Consider the following 25,725-nt stretch of genomic DNA (forward strand, 5'->3'; position numbering starts at 1 on the left):
AAGTTTCCATGGTTACGTTCAAGTTATATTTTTAGCCCTCTTTTTATTTGACTTGTTAATATGTTGTGTAAGTTATTCAAATGGACCCCCGAGGCATTTATCCTCTCTTGTCTTTACATATACTATGTTTCTTTTGCAGCCAACATCAAATTCTATTGAACTTTGCAGGAATTATGAATATGTCATGTACGTCCTATCTGTGAAATTTAAACATTAGCAGTACTAGTGTCCTCGTATTCAAATTATGCAACGAAACCCCTTTTACCTTCTAGACTTCACTGTCAGACACTATTGAGTGACTGACTGATTTTTTTCTTTGGTAATAACATGTACATAAAATGAGCTGTAACAGGTGCATGAGTATTTGCCTATATCAATAACCCACTACTGGTGATGGCCAACATTAAACTGATTGAATCTTTGTGCAGCACAAAACGCGCAACTAACGGTCGTTATTTTCCCACTAAAAGCCATTTTCAAGCCCTTCTGTTTTGAGGGAAGTTCTAAATTAGCATTGTCTTTCAAATGTCATTGGAATTTAACCTTTTCATTTTTGGGGCCTGCAAATGGGACAGAGTACCTTTAAAGAGATCATGCTCTCATCAATAGTATTTTAGTTTTAATTTTAGTCTCAATGTTTATATAAAAAAAAGGAATGTAATGTTTGTTGTTTTTAATGTAGGCCTATTAACAGACTATAAAAGTCAAAAGGTAAATGTGGATTTTGTCTCCATATTTTCTCCTCCACAAGCAACAAATAAACAAACATATATTCAAGGTAATAAATAGGGAAAAAAACAATACAAAAGACACATAATTATCGTTTGATAATTGGCCAAACAATTACATTGTTGTGACTACTCCTAATGATTTGGAAAACATATCTCAAATTGGCAACACCCCAAAGATGGTGCACAATAATCCAGTTATAGTATGTGCATAACCAGATCAAGATCGACTGCACCAGATTGTGAAGTCAACCGAGTTCAGGCTGGGGGCAACAATGCCACCAACCAAAAGCTTTCGACAGGATAGATCATGGACTAGCGATTAGGAAACTACTCGAAATGGGGGCATCCCCGTCTTTGGTGGCATGGATTTCCAGCTTCCTTTCCAATCGAGAACAATGTGTGCGCTACATGTCACAGCTCTCTGACTGGGTGGAGATCTCGGCAGGTGCGCCCCAGGGCACTCGACTTGGGCCGCTTATCTTTCTCTGCATTATCAACGACGTGTTCAAGGACAGTGATGTTCAATGTTGGAATTACGTCGACGACCTCTCCCTGCTTGAATGTAGGAAGGCAACGGATCAACCCAAAATCCAAGAAGTGGTAAATGATCTTGAGAAATGGACCAAAGACAATAGCACGAAACTGAACCCTAGCAAATGTGTCTTCATGACCGTTCAGTTCATGAGAAACCAGGCAACCGTCCCAAAATTAAAAATTGGTGACCTGGAAATGAGTGAAGTACAACTAATTAAGCTTTTGGGTGTGTTTGTACAGGAGGACTTAAAATGGTCATATCATGTCACAGAAATGGTCAAGGCGGCAAGCATGAGGCTACACATGATGCGTATCTTGAAAGGCTTTCGGCCACCTGTTGAGGATCTGAAAGTTGTGTATTGTTCGTACGTGCGCCCGAAAGTCGAATATTGCGCACCTGTTTGGCATTCAGGTTTGACTAGGGCAGACAAGAAATTGATAGAGAGAATTCAGAAACGAGCGTGTCGCCTCATGCTTGGCCAAAGATACACGAGTTATGATGATGCCCTCAATGTTCTTGACCTTCCCACACTGGAGGAGAGGAGGGAAAGGTTAACAAAGAAATTTGCGAGTAACCTCACAAAGGAAACGCCCCCTTCTATCACTGGCTCCCCCTACGCGAGCTTCCCGCACTTCCCGCAACCTGCGCAACGCTAATGACTATTCCGAAATCAAATGCAAAAATGAGCGCTAAGAAAGAGCGCACTCCCCTTCATTGTGAGGTTACTCAATTAAAAACTGGAATAATGTAAAGACAGATCGTTTGTTCATAAATGCTGAGCATATACGTAAATCAAAGTGTTATCTTATAGATGTGCTTGAATGAAAACTTATATTGTTTACTGAAGGTTTACTGTTTTGTTAATACGGATTATATTAATTTCAATATTGCATTACCAACCATATTCTCTATTAGCCAATAATAGGAAGTGAAACTATAATTTCACTCTCCAAGCGTCTTAGGTGAATTATACTTCCATTTTGTTCTCCATATACATGTACCTTGCACCCACATGACAATAGGCCTACTTTGAAGCATGCAAAACAGATAATTTTTCTTAGCACTGATCCTAATTTTAATCAACTGTTATATTCCTCCTATGAATTTGCTTTTAAAGTCATATAAAACACTTATTTTTCCACATCCATTAACCACTTCCGTTATCCCACCATCAATATTCTTTGATCTAAGGTGTACCTATAATTGTTTGTTCTGAATGTACTATTTTTAATGACTTTGAAATACTTTTGTATTTTGTGCAGTATCCTTGTGTTAATACTTATGTAAATTGCACTCAATTCAGCCGAAAGGCTGCCATGTACAATGTTTTTTATACCACAATAAATAAATAAAAAACCCACCAACTAACACAATAGTTACTGCTACGTCAGGCAAGCCCCATCATTAGGGACTTTTAGATTTGCGTGGACTGATACGTGTGACGTCCATTCAAGGCAGTGCATTAAAAGGACGTCGACCGTAGCAATCCACTTTGTCTTCGTGCAAATCGAAAGGTCCCTATTGCACCGATGAAAGGCCGCATAGCACCACCCTGAAACATGAGACCGAGCGCCCACAGCCATGACAAGGCGCCCCAAAACTCGCTAAGCCTTCATAAAAGTTATGTAATCATTCATGTATGCATCAACCATGAAGCTACTAACACATAAGTGCATTCTGTAATAAACGGGCGGATTTTTCTTCTTCAAAAGGAACACAAAACTTTTATTCACGGTGCTCTACATCACCGCGCTTTGAGGGTAGTTAACTGTCAAATGCACAGTAATGAGTGCGAGGCGACGTTTCTTTGTAAAAAAAAAAGAAAAAGAAAGAAAGAAAAAACATTGGTTATTTGAGGTCAAACGCTAACTCCGGACATATCCATTGATTTACTCACTTCACTTCCCGTGTTATCCATTTACTATGTAACAAAAGTCTGATGAGCCTCTTCCTTAAAGGGTAGACAAAGAAATAGATGATATTAAATCACTCGTAGTTCCCCTAAACTGAATTTGTGTCATAACAGGAATCTTCATTTAAAAATAATTATGCAGGCCAAAAATATAGACGAATATCCGTTTTTATAAATAAAGTCCTGAATTAAAACCATTTTATTGTGAATGTATTATTTCTACAATTCGAATTCAATATACTTTTGATTTCTGAAATAATTTATAAGTGAAACTCTGATATTATCAAAATCAGACAATTTTGCTAATTCATTTTACAAGTATACAACCTCTGTCGAACCACAATTAGTATACAATTCAATGCATGATTATTTGAACATCTTAAACCAAATAATTTATCTTGTAGTGGAAATAGTATTCTATTTCCGGTCCCAGTATATATCCAGTGTTCCAGCTGTGGATTAATGTCTTGCCGAAGAACGTTAATGCCGACTTGGATTGGAACCCATAACCCTGGGATTGAGAGTCAAGTGAATGAACCACTAGACCACGACATCACCACTATTTATATGCAGAAATGAATTACTGTAAAAGCACCTGAAGGAATAATATCGATTGAAAATATTGTCATAAAAGGCGGAACAATGTAAAATTAAAAATATTGTCATAAAATGCGGAACAATGTAAAATTAAAAATATAATAATGTCAGAAAGGGAAAGCCATATCTGACTAGACGTTTTATCAATAATCTATTGGCATGGAGCCTATGACTACATGTACACCACTTCCCCATTTCTTCTTTTCCTTGTCTTGGGGTTCCCTTTTATCTGTTTTGCATCAATACTCCTTGTTTTCCTTATTTGAGTTTAGACCACGCATGCGCAAATCGCGAAGAATATCATACCTTTCTCTAATTACATTATGAAATTGATAATCACTTGTCTAACTCAGCACTTCATTCGCCAAACATCTTTGGGGAAACAGGTTGAGCGTGTGTTTCTCTCCAAGAACCCTAAATCATTTCCCGTTATACAGTGTGAGTATTTCTATCATTGCTTTTGATTATTGAGACTTATTTTGTCTACATCATACTTATGCTAAGAAATTGCGAGCTCTAACATATCCCCTAAGTAATTGTGAACTTGTATGATTTTGGAGAACTAAATTTAAAGTAAGCACTTATTGCCAAATGTGCAGTGATTTATGACAGATGAAGGGAGTTATTATGATAACAATTATTGTAATTAACGTTGCCATCCGTTCGTTGACTTAATTTATTATTAACGTCTGAAGGATTTGAAAACCTAGTTTTGGTCACATATTTATATTGTGTAACAAGTCCTTTTGACACATTTTATCTTTTTGATGTTGAATTGATAATCAAGATTAATGTCATTGATTAAAAATAATTATTGATCTCTTGACATAGTTCTGTCTTCAAAACTATATATTTGTTTTCAATTAATTTGTCTATTTATTTCGTTATTAAATAATCTAAATCAGATTTACAAGCTGAAATAAATCAGGAAAGCCTTTTCAATAAAACGTAAAATAGATTGGCCTATCCAATAATAATAAATGAGTTTTTACAAATCGATTATTTTGTCATAATGATAGAAACGAATGGATGTGATGGTTATGGATGTGATGGTTAATTTACCTGACTGCTAAAAAAGCATAAATGCTTGTAATTAAGCAACCAGACGGCAGACGGCTTTAGGTCCTCTATGAGGGACCTGGTAATGAGGATCAGGGGCGGCGATTTCTGTTAATGACCGGGGGGACGAAATGCGAATTTTTTTTTTACGAGGATGTTATGCGAGGGAGCGTAGCGACCGAGCGAGATTTTTTTGCAATTTTATTAGTCTAAACGCTGCACTCTTGGGCCTTCCAGAGCCTAAAAGTGTGTTGCAGTCATTATTCAGTATATGCTATACAATTTGTTTTGCACTTTTTCAAATTTCCAGGGGGGGGACGACCCCCCCCCCCCCTAAAAAAATTGAGCGGGGGGGACGTGTCCCCTCCCCCCGTCCCCCCGTCCCCCCGGGATCGCCGCCCCTGATGAGGGTTGCCTTACCAAAGGGCACTAGCGCATCGCCTTGGCTTCGAACCCGGGTCACCGAATTACGAGACCACTGCTCTCCCTCATTATACATCACTGCATCACAATTAAAGGGATCGTTTAACAATGTTAAATCTGAGATACACGGTCCTACATGTTACCAGTGTCTGTGATATGGTGTAATATTGAAGCCCTAAAAAAATCGCGCTTCAAAATGATCAAGAAGTGCCTCAAAAAAATAAAAATCTTTGAGTGACCGGTTTTACCATACTCGTTTTCCCCAATAGACTGTAGTGTTATGAAAACCGTTCGGAACGGAACATGTTTACATTTCTGTATTTTATAAGACTGAGCTCAGTTAATACGCACAAGTCCTTTGTTGCCGCTGCGAGCAGTTGCCATTCGTAAACAAAATATTTTAAAAAATAATATGATGATGGAATAATATATATCCAGGCAATACAAAAACCAAACATCCAACAATTTTAATTTTAATTCTTAAATGCATAATTAGATAATCAAAGGCTCTCTTATCTTTTAATATTTTCAAATATAGCGATAGTCATTGTTTATCACTTATTCTAAAGATAAACAGTTTTTTTTTTTATAAATATGATTAATCTTAATTTCTTTTCGTTCACTGCAATACATAAAATTTGTTTTCACAGAAATAAGGGGAGTGCATTGGTAACCGTGGTTTAATCATGTGGCTTTTACTGTGGTTTTTACAAAGTGTTTAGTACGCGCGGCAATGTTATTCACAAAGCTTTATCCACACATTAAATATGATACAAAATTATACACTGTCTTGAGAGGTTCAGTTTGAAACTATGCGCACGAGGTGACTCCAATAGTACTATTTGCTGAGGAGCGTTGCCTCGAAACAAATTGTACTACTGGAGTCACGAACGCCCATAGTTTTAAGTTAACTTTACCTCAACAAGAAGGCATAGCATAATTGTTTTATATCCTGCACCAAAACTTTATTTCAAAAATATTTAAAAAATTATTGAAATTAGAAGAAGAAAAAATCGAATAAGAATTAGAAAGAAAAACAAATAATCAAATTAAGATTTGAAGAAGAAAAATAAAAAAATAAAAACAAATCAAACAAAAATGTCAACTTCCAAATAGTACTTATACTCCCAAATAGTACTGTTTCAGAGCAACCTTAAAATAGTTGAAATATTTCTGGTCATGTGACGAGCTCTCAACCAATCAAAAGCCAATAAATTTTGATGCAGGATATAAATGTATATATATATATATATATATAATCTTAATTATTAGATATATATATATATATATATATCGCTCCTCATGTTCGTATCCATTTACTACATGCCTCATCTTACGTGTAATTCCATCAACTTCTTTCTCAAGACAGAGACGAATTCGCAGCATGGCTGATGAGAAAGCAATAGCAATCGACGAAGCGGAGAGTGGGGCACAATTAGAGACCCCAGCGACTACGTCGGACTCCACGGTGAACCCGAGGGATTGGAAGAACTGGAAGTATTGGAAGTCCATGGGCATGGTTGCACTGAAGTGGATGAGGGCCAACCTGCTCTTGGCGCTCACCCTGATTGCGGTGATTATTGGTGTTTTCTTCGGGAGTGTCTTAAGGAAGGCTGAGCTCACAGAAAATGTGATTAAAGCGATTGGTCTACCTGGTGATATCCTGGTCCGGCTCTTGAAGTTGCTCGTCCTACCGTTGATAGTCTCGAGTTTGATCACGGGTAAGATGAAAGTAATAATACTAATAATATTCTTTTAAAGCCCCACTGTCCTACTTGTACCTCCTTGCTCCCTCTATATAGAAAACTTCCCCAATCGGTGCCTGTTGGTCCCCCATGATCCTCTTTTTCTTATGTTAGTTGAGAGCTGAGTTAATGAGATAGCCACCTGTCAGTGACCTCACTGTGTGGTCTAATCCCTTCTTGCCCAGTAGTATTGACGGTCTTTAAAGTCCACTCCAAATGTTATCAAGTTAAACCGAAAATGGAAATTGTTTTTGCCCAATTGATCGTGAGCCCGGCAGCCACTGAGCAGCCAGATCGACGTTGCTCTATCCCTTATTGTTGAACGCCAAACAAGGTAGCAGCAACTCCCGTCTTTTAACGCCTTTTGGTATGACGCGGCAAGAGTTAAAGAGCCAATTATTCCAGTACCAATCATTTTTTATCGGAGCTGAAACAAACCGAAAAAGCGAAAGGACATATTACTCTTACGTTTTCAAACATGTCAAATCTTTGAAGAGAATGCTGGTTTTTGTTGAAGATGATAACGATTTGAGAGCTTTCGTAATATCGATAGGGGAATATAGCATTACTTTCTCATCAGAATTATTGATTTCAAAATATGACCTCAAATGCATTTAAGTCCAGTCTATAAACAGACGAGCAGTTTTTAAGTCACTTGACATGTGCGCAGTCCAGTTTAGAATGTTGATGTATAGTGTTTTTTATATATATCTTTTTTTAAAGCAAGATTGAGGCAAAAGATATGCTATCGTCATGACAATCCAGTGCATAGTATCTTTATTCCATACTCAACGCGTTGGGGTGAGCAATACTTTAACCTACAAATAAAAGGGGAGCCACATTAAATCTTTATATTCACGAATTTCATGTCAAGGTCTGACGAGTCTTGACACCAGATCCTGTGGGAAATTGGGAGCACGGGCACTCGTTTACTACTTCACGACATCGTGCATCGCTGTCTTCATCGGAATCATCGTCGTCGTCGCAATTCGTCCTGGTAAGCCGAAATTCCTGGATGAACATGGCATCGACCTTGATGAAAGAAGTGATTCAGCAAATCCCCTCGATTCGCTCATTGGTATCCTGAGGTATTGTTCTCATTATCTATCTATATGTATTATATCCTGCGTCAAAAATTTATTGGTTTTTGATTGGTTGAGAGCTCGTCACGTGACCAGAAATATTTTAACTATTTAAAGGTAGCTCTGAAAAAGTACTATTTGGGAGTAACATACTTTTTGAGAGTACTATTTTGGAGTAAATTACTTTTTGAGAGTGCTATTTGGTAGTTGATTTTTTTGATTGATTTTTTTTTTTTTTTTGCGGGGGGGGGGGGGAATTGTAATTTTTTTAAATTTTGATTTTTCTTTTTTTCCCCTTTTTTTTTCAAAGATACATTTTTGTTGCAGGGTATAACACAACAACGCCTTCTTTTCGAGGTACTGATATAGATATATCAACTGCTTTGAGAGGCCTGGCTGTTTTATAGGCTCGAGGAAACGCGCGCACCTCCTGCCATGACCTAGTCTAGTTCTGGACCCTATATTGATTTTTGTTATTCGCCGACTTTAAACGTTAAGCCGAGTGATGGCGCGATCCTTAGTAATTACGTGATCCCCACAGACCGCCGGTATTTGTGGGGATCGCGCAATCACTAAGGATCGCGCCAACACTCGGCTTAACGTTTATAGTCGGCGAATAACAACAACCAATATAGGGTCCAGAACTAGACTAGCCATGAACATGAGGCGCGCCTGGGTGGACGGCGCGCGAGCATATAAAGCAGCCAGACTTCGAATATTATAGCAGTCGATATGTCTTTTATAGGCCGAATTGAAACAAAAATCTATCAAGAATTCTTACCTTATCCTTTTATTGAGTAAAGATTGGTTAGAACATCACGGAAATCTGAGTAATCTTTGCATGAAAAATGACTGAAAGTGTCTATCATTTGGGAATCGCAGACAAAAGCACCGTATGGTGTCTGCGCTCGCAGAAAGAACATTTTAACACGTAAACCTATGGGTATCGCAGCAACATTTTACCCTTTTTTTTTTTTTTTATGGTAACCGGAATTTTGAGGCATCTCACTCTTGGACTATTAACCGGTATCGGCATTTTTCGTGTCACGGGAATGGCTAAAATCACGACTCCAATTTCGACCAATCAGATGGCTGGATTTCTTAAGTGAGGTATATAGGCCTAATTAAAAACTTTGGGCCTCGGTGACTCCAATAGTACCATTTCCTTCGGGGGGCTGCGCCGCTCAGCAAATAGTACTATTGGAGTCGCCTCTTGCGCATAGTTTTAACCAGAACCTCTCAAGACGGTGTATCTTTGTATACAATATTTTCCCCGAGAGCGTGCCGTTGTAACTTGCAAGAGCTACCGGTACCTACCCAAAGGCAAAAGTTGGAGCCCGCAACAGCATCCTTAAGAAGCTAGCCAACACCAACTGGGGGACTGATGCCAGAACAATCCGGACGACAGCCCTCGCGCTTTGCTTCTCTGCTGCGGAGTATGCATCACCAGTATGGAGTAGGTCGGCCCATGCACCCAAGATCGACCCAGCTCTAAATTCATCTTGCAGAGCGATCACTGGCTGCCTTAGGCCAACTAAAGTAGAAGACATCTACCTGCTCTGCGGTATTGCCGCTCCACACGTCAGAAGGTTGGTCCTGTCCCAGAAAGAAAAGGACAAACAAGAAAACAATCCACTCCACCCACTCTTCGAACAACAGCCAGTGGGCCAGACACAGCTTTCTGCACTCTGTAGAGCCTCTTAATACCAGCCCTCACAACCAAAGGATGACTTTGTGGTCTAACCACCTTCAGACCACTCCACATAAACTCTCCCTCAGCCCGAAGGAATCCCTCGCAACCGGCTCCAGTGAGACTTGGCCTACCTGGCTTAGCCTCAACCGCATAAGAACTGGCTATGGTCGATGCAGAGTCCTAATGCAGAGGTGGGGTCTAGGGACGAACAAACATCATGTGAATGCGGCCAGGAACAAACAATGGAACACCTGCTAGTCTGCCCACTCCTGCCAGAGCCATGCACCCAAGATGACCTGGAAGCCGTGAATTGCCGTGCCAAAGCCTGTGTGGACCACAGGACGGGACTTGTGTAGTGACTCGATAAGAAGACCTACCCATGCACCTTTGCAAGCGGCCTTCATGAAAGTGAAGGCGGTCATTGTCGCTTCGCGACAGACAGCTACTACTACTACTATGGTAGCTACACATAGTAGCGGCAAAGACCCAGCGAAAGGCGACGGACGTGAAAATCACAATAATTTGGCGGCAAAGCGACGGAAATAGGGGTGAAACCAAGATTTGCTGACGGGTGGGAACGACCTTAAGCGACATCACGACGGCAAGGGACGAATGGTTGCGGCAGTGAATGGAGTCTAGCGACCAAAATCGGACGTTGTCTGGGCGGCGAGTGACGATGTCTCGAGAGAGCCCGGCAACAAGGAACGAGGTCAGACGGCTGGCAGCGGTTTGGCTGGCGGCAAGGAACGGTAGGTCGTGGCGAGGCATATTGCAGCCTGACCCTATAGCTCCGTCCTCAATGATGATGAAACAGCTTTGACAAAGAACAGGGGACATTTTCTTTTGATATAAATTCAGAATTGCATCGTGCCGAACAGTCTAATAAAATCAAACTGACGTAATAAAAACATGCTGCGGTCTCCAACCAAATCTGAACGGATTCACAACGATTTTTTTTTTGCCACCACAAAAATTGTAACATGCTGCAAATTTGTCGGCGAAGGCGACTGATAATTTCGGCCGTCTTCGGTCGCTAGCGGATTCGTCAACGACAATTTAAGGCAACACACGATGATTGCCGGGAAATTCAAAATTGCAATTCGCAGCTTAACGTATCTTGAGGTACCCCCTATTCGTCAGAGTGTGAGCCGGCCTTAACTTGGAGGCCGCTGGGGCGATAATGGACGGGACCTTGAGACACGGGTTCTCCATAACCTAGTGTCTTTAGCTGTTCTAGTTAAAATGACAGTCTGGCCTATAATCTCACATATTATTTCGTCTGTCATCCATTCTTGACTCCCAATACACACAAATAATACAATAATACACTTCAATTATTGTGGAATAGCCTGACAACGACTACTGAGAGCCGGCCGTTTATTCAGTATGAATGTTTAACAAACATTTCTTCTCGTTTCCTTCACTGGAAACCGGACCGATCATGGTCCAGGTTAAAAAAACAGAGGTAAAACTCAACGAGCATAAAAACTCTGGAAAACCTTAATAAAACACAGTCATGTCGTAACATTACATAACACAACGCTCTTTTATTGTAAATAAAAGTTGTCTCGTTGAAAGTTCAAGCTATAATGATTCAATTACACACTAATTCATGCCACGCCCTGGTCTCCGTGGCAGAATTAGCTCGCACACCTGTACGAGCTGCTTATGCAAATTACATTCCATCGGGGCACAGCCCCGGACCCAACGTAAGTATGCATTCATTAACGATACAAACAACATTTGTCTGCTATACAATCGTACTGCAGACAAATAATAGGTACTTTTAGATTTGCACGTCGACAGCTTTGACTGCAACGTTTGACGTCATTTTAAGTCACTGCGCATGCGTTATGTTGTCTCAGTCGGCGATCGAGAATGCGTCAACCTTGATTTTTCCTAAATCTAGTACATGCATACATATTGAAATTTATATAGCGCCTTTACATGCTGAAAGGTACTAGTATGCCGCGTGCGCATAAAATATACAGTTCCTCAGGTAGACAAAGGAACATCACTTTTCCTGTTATTATGTAAAAATGTGTAGAACAGGTGTCACATGCATGCATATTCACCTGTTCTACACATATTTACATATTAGCAGTGAAGGGATGTTCTTTTGTTGAGGGTAGAATGAGGAACTGTATATTTTGTCCTCTTTCTTTGTCCGCGATGTTTATTGTGTTACTTCCTGCATGCATATCGTCGAGTGCAATCTAAAAGATTTCTAATTGTAGCCAACATGGGCAGTTAAGTACGTTGACACGCATGATCAGTCGGCGTTCGTCGTGTTCTCGTCCACTCAATCTAAAAGTCCCTAATATTCCCGTCTACTGCTTGATGTTATCAGTCAATGTCCTAAGTAGTCATTACTCTGGCCAATACGGTAGATTCACAGCCAAGGTGATCGACAACGCATTAAAACAGTATCCCATGTGATCGATATCCCACGATATCAAAAACTAAGGAGACCGATGGGCCATGAGCCCTAGAGCACAGACAGGGAACGATAACAACTCTGTTAGTGTAAGAACTTTAAAAAGTTATCAGAAAACCAGTGAGGCCATGGAAACTTTTAATATCGCGGGCCGTCATTTGAATAAGCGAGTTCGTAAATAGCTCTGGAACGCATGACCCCAAAATATCCACAGATCTTTTACACGGTGGATACGTCCCACATATCACTGCCAAAGGGATGGAGGTTTGTTTGTTTGCTTGTTTGTTTATTTTTATTTCTGCATTTTCAAAATGAAACATAATCATATACATAAAGTATCAAATATTTCTTCATTTTACATGATTATACATTTTAAGTACATTGAATAAGATGCATACAAACACAAATATAATTTCAATGAAAACAAAAAGAAAGATAAAGAGGTGCTTCATTAATACCTTTTATTTGCCTCTTGAGAAGAATACTTCCACCTGTGTATCAGATAAATGTACTGTTGGTGCATAAATGAATACTGATTACATAAATTTCACAAGCACGATCCGAGTATTCGTCTCAATAGTTTTACAATTTGGGTACGAATGACCTTTATCTGCCCATGCGCAAATCCTAATCACGAATTCGCTTATTGGTTATGCCTTAATAATTTGCTAAAATAATCAATTTTCAAAATCAGTGACCTTTACCTTCTACTTTTCTAAATCTGATCGGAACAAATCAATGCGTATTTAAATTAAAAGCATGCCTTATCTTTACGTCAGTCAGAAAGTGTTGGCTATACACCTTTAGGCCCGAATTCACAAAGCAAGGTTTGAGCTCAGACCAAGGTTTGAGCTCAAACCTCCTTTTGTTTCACCAAACCTCCTTTTGTTCTTTACAAACCAGGTTTGTAAAACAACGCGTAAAACGCGTCATATGACGTACGAAAACCAAGGTTTGTCGACAAACCTCCTTTGTGAATTCGGGCCCATAAGTTTAAGTGAACAATAGTTTTAAATGAGCAATTATCGCCTTAAATTCGGGCAACCGTCACTTCATAAATATTCGGGCATGGAGGCGATCGATTGCTTAATGTTATATCGTTCTTTTTGTATTTTGACAACAGAACCTATTTAGTGGCTACAACATATTGTCAAAATGTATGCCTTACTTACTTCATTCAGTCACAAACTTGAAAAACCCGACAATTGAGATTCTGGCAAAAAAGATCATCCTCCTTCCCGGGAATATTTTTCCTGTTTTCATCCGATAATGACAATACCGATGGAAAAATAATAATCATCACAGGAATTTAAAATTTTAAAATTCAAATTTGTCATTGGCCTGGGAGATATGCCCGTTGATAACGCTCCAAAATGTAATCGTCCACCCTCCACCACCTCCAGTCAAAACTCTTCTTCGGAAAATTTGGGAGGAAAAGAATCCAAGATCCAAGATCCTAAGAATAAATTTTCTCTTATTTTCCTCTTTCATTACGACAGGAATCTGTTCCCGTCCAACCTTGTACAAGCGTGTTTTCAACAGGTAAGATGTTTTTTAAATATTAACTGCTTTGGGGGCACTTTTTCCCAAAGTGATATCGAAACTGAACTGCAATCTCTGGATCTTTGTGGAGCTTTGTTTCTAACCGTGACCTGAAAAAAATAAGCACTCGATATTTTTTTATTTGCCGCATCCCTCATGTCAATCCTAAAAAAACGACATTTGAACAAAATATAACGTCAACGAATATTTTCGAAGAGTCGAAAGAATTTACCCGTCGCGATGTGAAACGCCCATCGTAAACGCTCATCGTAATCGCAGTTCCACGGTGTACTGTTTATGCTCACTTCTCTGGCTCCTCCAGGCAATTCTCGCTGGGTGACCTTGCAGCTGGATTCGCAAACCTGCACTGCGCATGCTACGTAGACCCACTAGAGGCCAGCGCGTTGACCCCATTTAAACGCGTTTACAAATGATTGTGCTTTTATGCTTCCCCAGAATCGCCGATCGTAAACGCACCTTTTTGTGAGTTAACGATCGGCGATCGTGATCGCCGTTTTTCGGTGATTCTACAAAAGTGAGAAAGGACGCAACCGTGTTTTGAACTAAACGCGTAACAGATGCCTGATTCTGGCCAGAAAAATTTGAGCATAAACATACCCCAAGAGCATTACGCGTATCTTATACTGCTCGTATCTATTGTTAACTTCAACCCCATCTATTGGTCCTTGAATTGTACGCACAATGAGAACTATGCCCAGTCAATATGTCTTCGCTAAATTAGTTTTTATTTGGTGGATTTTTAGCCATCTGATCTAATGGAGCTATGAGAATTGAAGAAATTAGAGAAACATCTTATATTAACAGTGGTAAAGATCTTCATTAATACCCTGTTAAAAGTGCATCCGATACCTACAATAAAACGGAATAAATCAATATCATTTCAATTTCAGGCGATTGAGATAGACAGAATAATACAGGCTTACATAACCAACGTCCATGTTAATTTGAATGAACATCTAATACCAAATCGACTGCCCATTCGGCAATTGCTGATAAATTTGAATGAATCTTGGCGCACGCGCTAGACGGAAGGAATTTGAATGATATTAATGAAAAAATCCTATTCCGATGAGATACATTGAATTACAGCCGATAATGATGTTTGCTCCAAATTGAACGAACTTTATGTAAAATAGACTGAATAACTGCGAAATTGGCCGGGAAAACCTATAGTACTACTTGTATTAAAACTGCTACTAATATTATGACTACAACTACTACTACTACTACTACTACTACTACTGCTGCTGCTGCTACTAATGATAATAATAATGATGATAACAATAATAATGATCGTGATAATAAAAAATAAATAAATAATGATAATGTTATTGTTACCCCTGTTCCTTGACTCATTTACTATTCCATACTATACAGGCCACACTCTCCACTTCCCTAGGGATCACATTCCATTCTTTTTCTTTCTTTCTATTTCTTCCACTTTTAGGCGAAGTCCTCCTCTGAAGAAAAGACCGTAGAGAAGTATGAAGCTATAAATGAAACATACAGATCGGTTTGTCGTTTGAAAAACGCCTCGGAATCAAGTTTTTGCTCCTCTAAAAATGTGACGGTGATAGCTAGGACGGAGGGCTACAGTAACAACATGAATGTGCTAGGTAAGGCAAGGTGCACATGAGGTTACAATAAAACTGCGCCATCAATAATGATAATAATACTAACAAAGACGATAATGATGATGATAATAATAATAATAATAACAATGATAAAGTTGATGATGATAACAAAAATAACAATAATGATAATGATGATGAAAATGATTATAATAACAAGAATAATAACAATAATGATAACAATGATGATAATAATATCAAAACATTATCAATAAGAATATTTAATATTATAATAATAGTAACGATAATAATATCAATATTAATATGAATGCTAATAATGATAATATTAACATGGTATGTGCTCTATACAAAGCGAGAAAATGACAATCCTAAATTATAACTTCAAATTCCTTTGTTGGTTGAAATCGTGTGTTAAAGTATTTTCCACTCCTCCCCCTCCACGCCAACTGCTGGTGTCCCTATGTGATCCCCCTCCCGCCCCCCCCCCCCCATTTTATCGGTATCTAGTTACGCGCGTACAGAGATGTAATTTAGACCCATGATATATGCAAGTATAATGTGTCATGACGTTTTCAGGAGAAAATGTTATCCTCGATGACCAGATCAGGTTCAGATTCATTACAAATATGCATGTTATCTGTTGGATACTCTACGTCCGATTAGGAAGGATGGGATTATTTTAATTTTATGGATCCTTTTTGGATCATGTCCAAAGTCATGAAGGCGTCCAATATGAAAAATGATCAGAACATTTATGAAGATATTGGATCAGTTTCAAATTCATATGGGCGTTTAAGGTTATGTGGGCAAAATTATATCAAGCATAATTTTGTCACGGAAGAAGAAATATTATTTTAGTACATCGCCCACCCACACCTGTCAATATTGGGATAGTATCCAATAATACAGTCTGTCAACCTAGTCTCTACATATTATTCTTCCTCGTTAATTAATCCAAGCACACACCAGTATCGAATCATAATTCTTTTCTTGAAAAATAATTTCCACATTGTTGTCAGATTCACTTAAAGACAAAGCCAGTCTAAATGAAATATCACATATGATTTTTTAATATTTTTGTTATGGGAGATGTTACACCCCTTGCCTTTAAAAGAATTTCGATGCGTTTACATTTTAAAGATATCCTGCCATATTATGTTTTTCCGACATAATTTGAATTACAGGCTTTAAAGGAAAAGGAGGTCAGATTTTTAAGGACGTTTGACAATTAACCCCTTCTCGACGGCAATGTTGTCATTGTTAAAGGTTTTGTATAATTAAGTGCAGTCATATTACGTCTTTCGGATCGTGACGTTAAAGGTCTGTCCATAATGTAAATAATCATATCTGATTGATACACGTTTGTCAAAACCCAATTACACACACACTTCCCTTTGATTGAGTTAAGTCCGTAATCTACAGTGGGGGGGAATCACCCCTTAATCAGAACATTCTTCATGCTAGGGCTCAGGGAAGCTCAAATATAATGACTCATCGTTCTTCCTTTTATTCTTTAGGTATCCTCGTTTTCACTATCCCTTTCGGTGTACTGCTGAGCAGAATGGGAGAGCGCGGTCATGTCATGGTGGAATTTTTCAGGATATTGTCTGAGCTCACTATGGAGCTTGTCAACATCACCATGTGGTACGTAATGAGATACAATTAATAATGACTGTGATGACCCGGATGATGATAGTGATGATGATAACGATGATGATGACGGTGATGATAGTGATGATGATGATGGTGATGATGGTGATTCACAGCAAAATCAAAAGAAGACGTAGATGGCGTCAACCAGCATTTCCCATGCTACAGCCCCTTTAAAAAAAACATTCACAGGCGCATGCTACTCCAATGTTTACCGGAATAGGTGAGCGTTGAGGCACCATTTAAAGTGCTCTTGATTCTCTCTCATGAAGAAAGGGAAGAGAGTGAGTATCACCAACGAGGAGCAATGGGTAGATGGTATGGTATGGTACAATCAGAGTGTTGGCAGCGAGACAACATGAAATGGTGCTCATTTCACAATGTATTGATTACACTCAATGTATTGGAATGATGAGTTTTTTATTATTTTGTTTTTCTTTGCCCTTAATATTTAGCACTGATTTCATTGCATATTTTCATTACATGTCAATTATTTAATTATAGTACCTCGTTTCAGGGAGCCCACAGATAACCATTGTTTGGCTTTTGTTTACTTATGATGATGATGTATCTATTCTCCACAACTCTATTGAATGTTTATGATTCTGTGCATTTGAAGAATAAGCGGTTGTAAATAAAGCTTCATGTAGAAAGGAAAAATTAAAGGCCATTTTGCACCCCCCCCCCCGAAAAAATTCAAGTAGATAAATAAAACAACAAAAACAACAAAATCCATCTTCTCCATGCTTGCACCAGGTACTCTCCGTTGGGTATCATGAGTCTGATCTGTGCTAAGGTCCTCGGCATGGGGGACTTGTCAGAAATCGTGCCTATTCTAGGCCTGTACATGCTGACCGTAGTGATGGGGCTTCTCATCCATCTTGCTGTCCTGATGACTATCTTCTACGCCAGCACCAGGAAAAATCCACTCACCTTCTTTGAAGGAATTCTCCAGGCCTGGCTCACAGCATTCGCCACTGCTTCGAGGTAAGTTAATACCATTCATCCTTTACATTTGCATTTCTTTTCTTTTAAAGAACGCGTACCAAGTATCTAATTATCTTTTTAGAGCCAGATAGAAGGGCTTGTTAAAAATTCATGAATATTCATAAAAAAACAACATGTTAAATGTTGGAGCGCGCAAGAGGTCAGCGATTAAAACAGCAGCAAGAACAAAGGGAGTATTAGGATATGTTTATGCTCAACTTTTTCTGGCCGGAATCAGGCATCTGTTACGCGTTTAGTTCAAAACACGGTTGCGTCCTTTCTCACTTTTGTAGAATCACCGAAAAACGGCGATCACGATGTCCGACCGTAAACTCACAAAAAGGTGCGTTTACGATCGGCGATTCTGCAAAATTAGCGATTCTGGGGAAGCATAAACGCACAATAATTTGTAAACGCGTTTGAATGGGGTCAACGCACTGACCTCTAGTGGGTCTACGTAGCATGCGCAGTGCAGGTTTGCGAATCCAGCTGCAAGGCCAATTAAGGCCACCCAGCGAGATTTGCCTGGAGGAGCCAGAGAAGTGAGCATAAATAGTACACCGTGGAACTGCGATTACGATGAGCGTTTCTAATCGCTCATTCTGCCTTCAAAATTGAGCTTAAACGCATCCTTAGATGGGTAAAGAATTTGGTAGCCAACCATAACCTACGTGAAATAGAATATGTATAAGACATAGGTGTACGATAGAAGTTCGGTGGCGCGCAGGGGTGTAGACGTTATGTATGGGAATATTGTACGCTGCTTATCATTGTGATATGAATGTTATTGATTGGCACAATCAGTGGTATAAACGCCTCCTCTGCATCAGGTTTTTGTATTTTTTCTCTCTGTCTCCGGCCCTCTCTGTCTCTGTCTTCTTCTGTTGCTCTCTTTCCCTCTCTTTCTCTTTTTCTCTATCTCTTTCTCCTCTTTCTCTCTCTCTTTCCTTCCCTCTCTCTCTCACCCTCTCTCCCTCTCTCTGTCTGTCTCTCTCTCTCCCTTCCTCCCCCTCTATCTCTCTCTCTCTCTCTTTCTCTCTCTCTCTCTCTCTCTCTCTCTCTCTCTCTCTTTGCCTCTCAGCTCTGCGACCCTCCCTGTCACTTTCCGTTGTCTCGAGGAGAACCTGAAGGTTGATAAGAGGGTGACACGATTCGTCCTCCCCATTGGCGCAACAGTCAACATGGACGGGACCGCCCTCTACGAGGCCGTAGCGACCATTTTTATCGGGCAACTGTATGGAAAGCCCATGGGGTTCGTTAAGCTCGTCACAATCAGGTGAGAATAACAACAATATCGCAGAGACTTTAGACAAATAAGCCTTGTCTATCACCTTTTTTAAACATGCGAAGGTTGAGATACATAATCAGAACATATTTTTAGATGATAAAATAATTGCCCGAGTTAATTCTGCGGAAGTTTTTGCTCTCGTGTTATTAAGGCGGAACAGCTATACGGAATACCGCATTCCGCATGGTACCCCAAAACTAACTCAGCGCTAATCATGACACTAAAATACTGATGATTTTTTTATTCAACTCATTTGAAGTAAATACCGTTTATGTGTAAAGTAAGATAACAGTATTTACCTCTGTGTCTGTGAGTTCACTGTCTGAATAGCACTTTTCAAACTTATCTTTGCTCTATCTTCCATTGCCCTGAAAGACATCATTTCTTTTATTCAGAAAAACACACAAGGGTCCCGTAAGTAACACAAAGGTTTGACTTTTATAAGATGATGACGTGGATCATAATCAAATGATTAGTTGAAAGCGTACACATGACCAGGCATTTATTTTGCCTAACGCGTAATTTGGATGATGACCGGTCATTATCCAATTCTAATGACCGGTCATTAGTAAAATCATGTTATAAAACATAGTCTTATAAAACAAATAATACACATCATTTTGTTCGGGCATATGGTAGAATTACCCACACTCGATACCTAAAAACAGGTATCGAGTGTGGGTAATTCTACCATATGCCCGAACAAAATGATGTGTATTATTTGTTTTATAATATTATGTTTTATTTGTTTTATAAAATGATGTTTATAACATAATTTTTCTACTGACCGGAGAATTGGATAATTCCCGGTCATTATCCAAATTACGCGTTAGGCAAAATAAATGCCTGGTCACGCTTTCGACCAATCATTTGATTAGGATCCACGTCATCATCTTTTAATGTTCATTATCCAATTCATTTATTCAATTTCTTTACTCCTTTTTATCTAACCTTTGTTATTATCTTTATTCAAATTTATCTTTTCCTGCAGTCTTACGGCTACCCTTGGCAGCATTGGTGCGGCTAGTATACCGAGTGCAGGTATTGTCACCCTCGTTCTAGTCTTGACTGCAGTCGATTTTCCTATATCAGAGATCAGCCTTCTGATGGCCGTCGACTGGTTCCTGTGAGTAATAGTTCAATCAATCTATCGTTTTATTATTTTGTTTGTACATGAACGTGATTGTAAAGACTTTCAAGAAATCAGCTCTAGGGAAATTTCAAAGCTCTATTATATATCACAAAGGTACAGGGTTCAATTCCCTGCCACAGCACTAATGCTGTAGGGCAAGTCATGTATCTACATTTGCCATACTCCATCCATGTAATGTAAATGAATACCTAACAGAAATCGATTCCTTAAAATGCTCGAGCATTGTTTTGCCAACCATGCTAAAATCCAGAGTGGCCTCCAGGAGAGACATTGTGCCGGACATGAGAGCTATAATTATAAGACTCCGCTTTCATTATTATTGCTATTTATCATTATTGTATTATCATCATTATTGGTTTTATTATTGTTATTATGTTTATTTGAATTTGAATGTGCATGTTTAGAAAATTCGATGACTCAAAACGAAATTGATTGGAACAAGTTTAAAAATGAAACAGGTGAGCAACGAGTGGAGAAAATTTACTCGAACATTAATGAAATTGATTGCTGCTTTGACGAATTGGCCGGGAAAACCTACATTATTATTATCATCATTATTATTATTGCGATTTCTGAATAACCCATTGGACTATAAATGATGATTACCAAAATCAGTGAATGCCAGTATGTAATCATAATTATTAGTGTTTCCCCGTGAAAGCACCCTCTCGTGGTTCATGTTATGTTCAATGTTCGGTAATCAATGTTTTCTCCCTTTTTTGTGACACATATACATGAACACAATGTAACATTAAATGTTTTATTGTTAATTTTTACTTGTACTTGCAATTAATGTGCAAGCTATTTTGTTTTATTTATGTAAGGTCACATTGATTGGGAAGGATAACCTTCGTATTATATTAATTCAGTTAATCATATGTTTACCTGTACCATTTGACTTTTTCAAACCTTACTATTGTTTTTGTAACCATTGTTTACTTGATTTTGTCTCTGCCGAACAAATATTTACACTAATAATAATAACAATAATAATTATGATAATAATAATGAAAACATAATAACAATAATAACAATAATAAACTACGTATCAAATCAACTCGATTTACGGTAATATCTAAAGAGTTCTTGCTAATTGTCATTTTACTTTGTATTTGATTGCGTTGTTTTGTTGAAAAAGTATATTATGTACACTCTACAAATATTTTGGAATAAGATTACAGGATTTATACAAAATGGAAACGCACATGTTTGTTTGGTAAGATATTACCCACATTTGGGTGCGTTTTACTTATTATTGTCTAAAGTTTGTTGTTTTATTGTGTACAATTTTACCAAACTCTTTTAAAGCCTGTCTGCACTAGTTTGGCCAGGAGGGATTAGACCTCCCTGCTGGTCACTGGTAGGTGGTTATCTCATCAAATCAGCTCTCAATTAACATAAGAAAAAGGGGGAAATGGGGGATCTACAGTCACCACTTAGGCATTGTTGGCTATATAGAGGGCGCAATAAGCTACAAGTAGTGCATACAGGCTGTAAGAGTGTAATGTTATATAACTATCCCCGTGTCCACACACACATTTTTCCGTTGTTAGGCGTGATTAGTTATACCGTTTCGGGATAGTAGTACGATGAAATTGTGTGTGGGCGCTTACTAACGATCCGTCGTATAACGAAACGTCGTATAACGAAACGATGCCCAAACATGCGTTTCGTTATACGACGTATAAAGAGTCACGCCTAATCACGCCTAATCACGGAATTTGTTGTGTGTGGACGTAACTAGTATAACTAGTCGAACTAGAACGGTATAACTGGGCGGGGCTTAACGTGGTCTCGAGCGAAAGGAGACCTGACCTCTCATTTCCGCTTCAATTTCATGATCGCAGTAGCAAACTGCGCACCTATACGACATCTCGCTGTAGAGTTTCAGGATTACTTTCGTCTGTGTGTGGACATCCTGGAATTTATACGATGATTCTTTATACGACGTTTCGTTATAGAGTTTTTGGATAAATTGTTTTGTGTGTGGACACGCTGCATGTATACATATACTGTTTCAGTATTTTGTATCTCTTTTTGGCCTGTAGGGATCGTTGCCGTACATCCATCAACGTAGTTGGCGATTCTTACGGAGCTGGTATAGTGCATCATCTTTCTCAGAAGGAGCTAGAAGCACTCGACAAGGAGGTTAGCAAGTTTGTATTTCATATATACTCCCATTATAATATAGATTATCACCGCAACAACACTCATCCAAGCTATTGACACATTACACAGATCCCTTGTGCTGACTAGTCCCTCAGTTTTAATCAAAATATCATGATTTCTCACCAAGGTTATAGACCTGCTGGTGAAAGAATCATATATTTTTTCCTGAATATAATATTTACAACCAGGGGCATGTTTCACAAAGACTAGGATTGACTTTAAGTTGGACTTAACTATGGCAGGCCGTTCATGCCACAGTTTGCTCTCACCATTATGATCTTTAGATTTTCTTTCAATAATGATTTATCCAAAAATGTAAATTCTGTAGATTTGTGACCATGATTTGTACATACTTTGACTAATGCCAGTTAATGGTGACAGCAAACAGTGGCATGAAAGGCCTGTCATAAACTTAACCTCGATCTTAGTCTTTGTGAAACACCCCTCAGAACCAAGGTGAGCTTGCTTCAAATCATTCTTACTGCCACGTTAAGTTATTATACCCACTGACACCCGTTAATACCTGACTACGACTGAATGTCAAAGAAATCCATATGGATTCAATATGAAATGAATTTCATTTGTACCACCCCCCCCCCCCCAAAAAAAAAAGCCAATTGGCGGGAAGTCGTACTGTTATCAAACCAGTCGCCCAATAAGCTGGTGACCAGTGACCGATTTGATTTTTCAAAAATATATTGGAAGGCAAAGGAAAACACGCAAATCCGATGGTAATATATACACTATCATGGTGAAATAGATATAATACCCACCACGCGCCCTCCCACTCTCTCCTTCCTCTCCACATTTCCCAATCATTTATGGTGATGTATTTCCAACTACCTTTTGTTTACTCTTTTATTCTTAGGAGGCTGAATTGGAGCTGGAGGCAGGTAAAGGCGATGACGTCATCCACTCCGGGAAAGCCGAGATAGAAGATGCAAAAGTAGTAGAAAACGTTGACAAGAAAGAAGGGGCCAACTGCGAGTCTGGTGTGTAGACTACACTTCGACGGAAGATAGAGTAATTTTGTTTGTTCAGATGTCACTTTCCTTTGTTTCGTAGTATGTATAGTTATCACGAATAATCTACAGTGTACAAGTAATCAGGTGCAGTATTTACTCAGTTTCGTTCACATTGCGTTACAGACAAGTTGAGTTCTGGTAGAGACGAAGAAACAATTTGTGAGATTATTCAATTTTGTATGTCAGTGTGGAAGATTATTACGTTCATACAGTAAAAATATCCCCTGAACAAAAAAATATTTGAATTATGAGGAAAAATTTCTGAAAAGTTTGAACCGAACTGTCATGCCACATTTTTTTTTATCTAGTATAGTCATTTTTTGTTAATTTATGTGCGTTGCGTGTAATTTCAAGATAGTCTGAGTCAATCCGTTTCCATTTCGATCATTCCCAAAACGTTCTCTCCATCTTCTCCAGATGTTGTTTCTTCACAATGCAATTGCATGACTACTACTCAACCTTATAGTAGAATATTTAGAATAAGGCGAATAAATTGAAGACTAAGCCTTGAGTAGAAAAGCTTTTAGAATCGTATGTATTTACTCTGAGATATATCTTAGTCATGTTTATGATAAGATTATTTTGTTTTTGGAAGCAGTGTTAAACAGTCAAGTTAGACATTTTGCCATGATTGTATATACATCGCAGTGATTATCAATTGTCTTTTTGTATTATTCTTTCTATATTTTATTGGTGTCATTTTCAGTGTTCCCCTTTACATTGTTACAACGCTCTCTCTCTCTCTCTCTCTCTTTCTTCTCTTCTCTCTTCCATCGCCCCCACACATAAACACACAGATTAACTCTCTCTTGCCATCTATCTCTTTCTTTCTCTTATTATTTCACTTTCTCTTTCTCACATACACTCACACACACACCCACACCTCCCCATCTCTCAAACTCTAGATCACTCCCTCCCTCATCTACATGTGCATTTTTTTCTCTTTATTTATCTGGCGTTTTCTAATACTGAAACGTTCGCTCTATACTGAGCCCTTTTGTGATACGTAACCTTCCTCTACTCTTGAAAGTTTCAGTCACTTTTTGTGTATCCCGTACAATACATATACATGTATATACTTAAAAAAAGATAATTATGTATTCCAGATCATTGTATAAGTACAGCATTCATCTAGTCAATTTACAATTTTGATGGATCTGAATTTATTTGATTAAAAACATTTGTATTATTACCCAGTTACCGATATTGTTGGTTAGTTACAGCTTATATATGTAAATTTTGCTGTATTATATTACAAGTGCAGACATTGATCTAAATAACTGTGAGTTGTATACTAAAGCAGATTTTTCAACCGATTTTACCGGTTTTGAGAAATGGAAAGATTCACCCGCAGCTACGAAAAAAGTGATATATTTTTGTTCACCCTTAATTTTATTTGCAAAATTGACAGACCAGGGCAAATGGTGTCATGTGATGCACGGTGCCTAGACAAAGTGTTCATCAAGGTTTCTTTAAGTTATGCATTTACTTAATGGTTGAGATGCTCGAAGATTCGTGAACTTGACATTATGAAATTGTTTTAATGTTTGTTAACGCTTTAGAAATATTCATTATTATGTTGTACATTTCATGGTAACCTTTTTATCTTTATTTCATTCTCTTGTTATCGCATGGTCATTGACACCTTCATATGACACATAAGTTACATGCTAACCAGCTATTACACCTTTAACCACAATACATTGGTAATAATTACAGGGGTCTGACCACTTGATCAAAGGTCCGCGTGACCGCAAGTGTAAAAAAATATGCCACAAGCTATCTATTTGGGCCGAATATGGTTAACAAAACATACACCATTTATTTCCTGTTAACAAGACATTGAGTAAATAATTATAAAGACCCTAGCACACACAGATTTATGAAATTTTGTGGGTATGCACCATAGCAGCTGTGGAAGTGTTGTCATTGATTTTGCTGATTTTAAAAATGCCCAATAAAAAAAATGATCTAAGTGAGAAAGGTTTGTTTGTATGAAGTTTGCTTGAATAAGGACTTGCTATTCACTTTTAAGACAATAGTTTACAAAATCTAATGGTTTAAATGCAGGTCCAGGGTAGGTG

General features: G+C 38.5%; 1 protein-coding gene across 2 annotated transcripts; it reads left to right on the forward strand.

The window, feature by feature from the left end:
* The first annotated feature begins 4,140 nt into the window (after positions 1–4,140).
* Positions 4,141–24,722, forward strand: LOC585233 (excitatory amino acid transporter-like). 2 transcript variants are annotated; one of them, XM_030987850.1, is made up of 11 exons: positions 4,141–4,213; positions 6,623–6,978; positions 7,877–8,090; positions 13,714–13,756; positions 15,225–15,393; positions 16,887–17,013; positions 17,776–18,006; positions 19,088–19,282; positions 20,286–20,420; positions 22,496–22,595; positions 23,485–24,722. In XM_030987850.1, exons 2-11 carry the CDS (start codon positions 6,642–6,644, stop codon positions 23,614–23,616), a joined length of 1,683 nt encoding a protein of 560 aa, XP_030843710.1. In that variant the 5' UTR covers positions 4,141–4,213; positions 6,623–6,641; the 3' UTR covers positions 23,617–24,722. The 2 variants fall into 2 exon arrangements, with proteins under 2 accessions (XP_030843710.1, XP_030843709.1); XM_030987849.1 differs by having other exon boundaries at positions 6,627–6,978.
* The last annotated feature ends 1,003 nt before the right edge of the window (positions 24,723–25,725 follow it).

The sequence above is a fragment of the Strongylocentrotus purpuratus genome, unplaced genomic scaffold (assembly GCF_000002235.5).
Source record: "Strongylocentrotus purpuratus isolate Spur 01 unplaced genomic scaffold, Spur_5.0 spur5_scaffold_17, whole genome shotgun sequence".
Classification (NCBI taxonomy): domain Eukaryota; kingdom Metazoa; phylum Echinodermata; class Echinoidea; order Camarodonta; family Strongylocentrotidae; genus Strongylocentrotus; species Strongylocentrotus purpuratus.

What these genes read in the sequence shown, in the direction of transcription:
- LOC585233 (XM_030987850.1), top strand. Translation starts at nt 6,642, where the DNA reads ATGGCTGATGAGAAAGCAATAGCAATCGACGAAGCGGAGAGTGGGGCA. An exon ending in AGTCTCGAGTTTGATCACGG is followed by an intron (nt 6,979 to 7,876) that starts GTAAGATGAAAG and finishes TTTCATGTCAAG; the next exon opens with GTCTGACGAGTCTTGACACC. An exon ending in ATGGCCGTCGACTGGTTCCT is followed by an intron (nt 20,421 to 22,495) that starts GTGAGTAATAGT and finishes TTTGGCCTGTAG; the next exon opens with GGATCGTTGCCGTACATCCA.